General features: G+C 46.3%; 1 protein-coding gene and 1 pseudogene across 1 annotated transcript in view; one reads left to right on the forward strand and one right to left on the reverse strand.

The window, feature by feature from the left end:
* The window catches only part of LOC111727155, a 6,179-nt pseudogene extending 4,388 nt beyond the window's left edge, over positions 1–1,791 (reverse strand).
* Positions 1–4,541, forward strand: part of KCTD13 (potassium channel tetramerization domain containing 13) — a 20,409-nt gene that overhangs the window by 13,013 nt on the left and 2,855 nt on the right. The window contains exons 3-5 of the mRNA XM_003795792.2: positions 2,517–2,606; positions 2,695–2,747; positions 3,378–3,573. Of these exons, the coding sequence (XP_003795840.1) occupies positions 2,517–2,606; positions 2,695–2,747; positions 3,378–3,573 (339 nt within the window). The remainder of the gene's footprint in view (positions 1–2,516; positions 2,607–2,694; positions 2,748–3,377; positions 3,574–4,541) is intronic.

Consider the following 4,541-nt stretch of genomic DNA (forward strand, 5'->3'; position numbering starts at 1 on the left):
GAGCCATAAAGTCCTTTCTTAAGACCTGAGAAATGGCTAAGCACAATGTCTCACACCTATAATCCCAGCACTTTGGGAAGCCCAGGCTGGAGGATTACTTGAGGCTGGGAATTCACAACCAGCTTGGTCAACATATTGAGACCCTGTTACAAAAAATTTAAAAATCAACTGAGTTTGGTAGTGTGTGCGTGTAATTCTAGCTACTCAGGAGGCTGCGGCTGGAGGATCACTTGAGCCCAGAAGTTGAAGGCTGTAGTGAGCTATCATGACACTACTGCTTTCCAGCTTGGGTGATAAGTGATACCATTTTTACAAAAAAAAAAAAAAAAAACACTCAAAAATATCCGAGAGGATGCCTCAGAGGACCATTCAATCAAATAATAGCACTTCCGAAAAGCTTTTAGGGTATTATCTTGCAGAGATTTACGAGTGTGGCTTTTTTTAATGAATTGAACCCCAGGACTAGCAAGACACCCAGAAAGTTATAAAGAGAATTTACAGAAACATTGCCAGCTTGGACTGAAAGAGACAGAGTCAGTACAAAAGAAGAGGCCTTTGGACCACCAAACTTATACAGGCTGGAAGCAGGCTGAGGAAACTGTGGAGTTGCAAAGATCCTTCATGGAAGAAGCAGGATGACTCAGAGAAAGAGCAATCGTTGTTTGTGTGTCCATGGAGAATCCTTCCTGAACAGGAGTAGGCATCAAAGAGTTCCCAATATTTGTCCAACTGTATTATTGAATTTCACAGAGGAGGTGACTTCTGTAGGCCTCCTGTTTCTCCCCCTTTTGAACCAAGAGTGCCCCTAGTGGTTACTTGTGTGTTTCTGCCATTGCATATTGTGTCTTTGGAAGAGATAACTTGTTTCTTTAGTTCACAGGTCTTCAGATAAGAAATGTACTTAAGAAGCTGTAGTTAAGAAACTAAGCCCAAGAGCCACATCCCACCTGCACTTGATTTAGATGTTAAGAGTCTGTACTTTGAGCTGATGTTGTAATGGAATAAGACTTTGGGGGAATGTCGGGGCGGGTGGTGGTGGAGGTGGTGCATTTTGCATATGGGAGGGATATGAATCAGTAGGAGCTGGAGGGGAGACTGGAGCCAGTCTCCAAGGCAGCCTTGATGATTCATGTCCCCTGATACTCATTCCCTTGTGTCGTCTCCTTCCACACTAGATAGGGCTGACAAAGCTAGGTCATGAAAGACAATGGGATCTCTATCTTGCTCTCTCTTGGATTGTGGAGAGGACAGCCACCATGAGGATACACAAGCAACCTTGTGGAGAGATCCAAATAGCAGGAATTAGATGTTTCCTGCCAGCAGCGAGCATGAACTTGACTTTCCAGCTATGTAAATAAGCTTTCTCAGGAACGGATCCTTCAAAGGTTGTCATGCCTTCAAATGCCTGCAGCCCTGCTGATGTCTTGACTACAACTTTAGGAGAGACATGATGCCCAACTACCTGGCTAAGCCACTCCTGAATTCCTGATCCACAGAAACTGAATAAATAAATATCATTAACTTAAGCTGCAGTGTTTTTGGAAATTTGTTATACAACAATAGATAACTAAAATACACTCCACACTTTCCCCCACTCATTTGTGATGTCGTTTTAAAAATACCTGTTCTCATATATACACTGCTTTGTTTCTCAGCTTTCTTTTGTGTTCTATTCTTTGTTTGTTACTGCATTAGAACCACGCTCTTCTCACAATATGGATTTATGGTACTTCCTAATTATCTGGCAGGGTCAGCCTCTCTTTGCTTTTTTAAAAAATGTACCTGAGTCATTGTAGACTTTTATTCTTCCATATTAAAGAGACTTAGGAGTTTAAAATTTTTTTCCTAGAATTAGAATCACACATTAGTTTCCAAGGTTGGGGGAGATGAGAGGGGTTTTGGCATGAAGATTCTGAAAGAGAAAAGAAGCCCATGAGTCTGCTTCTGATTCTTTCTCTAGCCTCATCCCACCCAACCAGATTCATTCAATCAGCAAATATTCATTGAGCATCAGTGTGTAGTAGGCACGTACTCTTTAAGGTGGGAAGAGAGAGTCCATAAACAAATATACAAATATAGAATAAATTAGAAAATGTCAGGAACTAAGCACTGGGAAGAAAATAAACTGATGATGTGAAAAAGGAGACTGCTGTAGCCAAGGGATTCAGAAAGAGGGCTGTCATTGAGGAGGCACCATTTGAGTTGCAATCTGAATGGCACCATGGAGCCAGCCCTGCAGCCAGCCAATCAAAGAGCATCCCAGGCAGGGGGCACAGCAAGGGGCCAGGGAGGGCTCACCGCTGGGTGTACTGAGGGAGGCATCAATGGGTGAAGTTGGGCACGCAAGGGGAAAGGGAGAAATAAGCTCAGAGAGGTCAGTACCTATGCAGCCCTGTGGATCCTCGGGGAATCTGGATTTTTCTCACAGGGGCAACAAGTAGTATTTGAAGGCTACTTAAGTAGGGGCGTCAGTGGCCTTTGGTTATGCTGTTAACCACCTTCCGCTTCTTCCCCAGCAAAAAAGGGAGAACCTGTCCCCGCTGTGCCTCATCCCCACCGTGACATCTCCCCGGGAGGAGCAGCAGCTCCTGGCCAGCACCTCCAAGGTGAGGCCCCTGAGCCCTGAGGGGTGGAGGCTCACTGAGGGTCTCTTCCTATAGCCTCACCCCATCCTTCATCCTCTCTCCCCCACAGCCCGTGGTGAAGCTCCTGCACAACCGCAGTAACAACAAGTACTCCTATACCAGGTGACCACCAGGGGCTGGGTGGTGGGTGTGCATTGGCTGGAGCCCTGGGATTGATCCCAGCCCTGCTCCCACCCAAGGGGAGGGCTCATAAGAATGCCTATCTGGTGCAAATTCTAGCTCTGCCACTTAATCCTAGACAGGTGGGGCAGGTCATTTCCACTTTTGAGCTTCAGCTTTGTTGTTGGTAAATGGAGGGTTTGGTAAATGGAGGGTTTGGTAAATGGAGGGTTTGGTGACGATGATGTGACAGTGGCTAGCCTTTCCTAGTCCTTATTTTTAAGAGGCAATGCTGTAAGTGCTCTCTTTATATTGACTGACAGAATTGTCACAATTGCTGTCAACTGCATTTTACAGATGAGCAGGTTGAGGCAACCAAGAGGTGAAGTGACTTGCCTAGTGTCACCCACTTAAAAATGGTGGAGCCAAGATACCAGGTGCCTGGCACAGGAGCCATGGCTGTGCCTGCTTCCCTTCTGAGGCCTACTTACACTGGCCCCCATGGCAGAGGAAGCTTCCTATTGGGCACTAAACACCTGGCTAGGACCAGAGTGCTGGGAATCTGGGCCCTTGCCTTGGGAATGGAGGGAGGGAAGCCAGCCATGCTGAGGTCTCCTGGCTCCTGGTCCTCAGCACTTCAGATGACAACTTGCTGAAGAACATCGAGCTGTTTGACAAACTGGCCCTGCGCTTCCATGGGCGGCTGCTCTTTCTCAAGGATGTCCTGGGGGATGAGATTTGCTGCTGGTCTTTCTACGGGCAGGGCCGCAAAATCGCCGAGGTGTGCTGCACCTCCATTGTCTATGCCACGGAGAAGAAACAGACCAAGGTCAGATGGGGTCAGGGCCTGGTGGGGAAGGGCCAGAGGATGGTGGGTAGGACCAGGACCCTGGACAAAGCCAGCTCAGCAGGTTAGGCAGAGGAAGAGTCCGTTCCTGACCGGGAGTCAGAAACAATAGTTCTCAGGTCTTGGCTGTGTAACCCTGGGCAAGCCACCCACTATGAATGGGTCTCCATTTTTCTACCTGTGAAATAAAAGGTGTTGGGATAGAGCTGGGTGCTTAACTTAGGCCAGTTGGATGGATTTCAAGGCTTTCTATAGTCCTCTGCAATAGTATTCAGGTTTGGGGGTGTGTATGTATTTTTCTATATAGAAAGTCCATAGTTGTCATTAGAAATTCAGAAAAGTCTATTATTAAAAATTGATTCTTAAAAATTCAGGGCCTGGCTCAGCTCCTGTAGCTCAGTGGCTAGGGTGCCAGACACATACTCTGGAGCTGGCAGGTTTGAATCCAGCCCGGGCCTGCCAAGTAGCTATGACAACTACAACCAGAAAATAGCTGGGCCTTATGGTGGGTGCCTGTAGTTCCAGCTACTTGGGAGGCTGAAGCAAGAGAATCTCTTAAGCCCAAGAGTTTGAGATTGCTGTGAGCTGTGACGCCATAGCACTCTACTGTGGGTGACTCAGTCTCAAACAAACAAACAAACAAAAACAAAACCTCAGGGCCAGATGGTCTCTTAGCACATACTCTGAGTTGGTTGCATCATTAATGCCACAATCATTAGTGAATATTTCCAAAGCACTAACTATATGCTAAGTATTGCACCAGGCTTAAATCAAGGTAGATGAAATACTGAGTAAAGATGAAATACTTCTTCATCTGATCCCTTCTGTGCTTAATGTAAGAACATGCCTCAGTTACACCATACTTATTGCAAGTGTCTAAGCACCCAGTGCTATTTCGCACCTCTTACCTATGCACATGCCATTACTTCTTCCTGGAATTCTTTTTTTTT

Source organism: Otolemur garnettii, unplaced genomic scaffold (genome assembly GCF_000181295.1).
Source record: "Otolemur garnettii isolate 467f Iridium unplaced genomic scaffold, OtoGar3 scaffold00096, whole genome shotgun sequence".
Classification (NCBI taxonomy): Eukaryota; Metazoa; Chordata; class Mammalia; order Primates; family Galagidae; genus Otolemur; species Otolemur garnettii.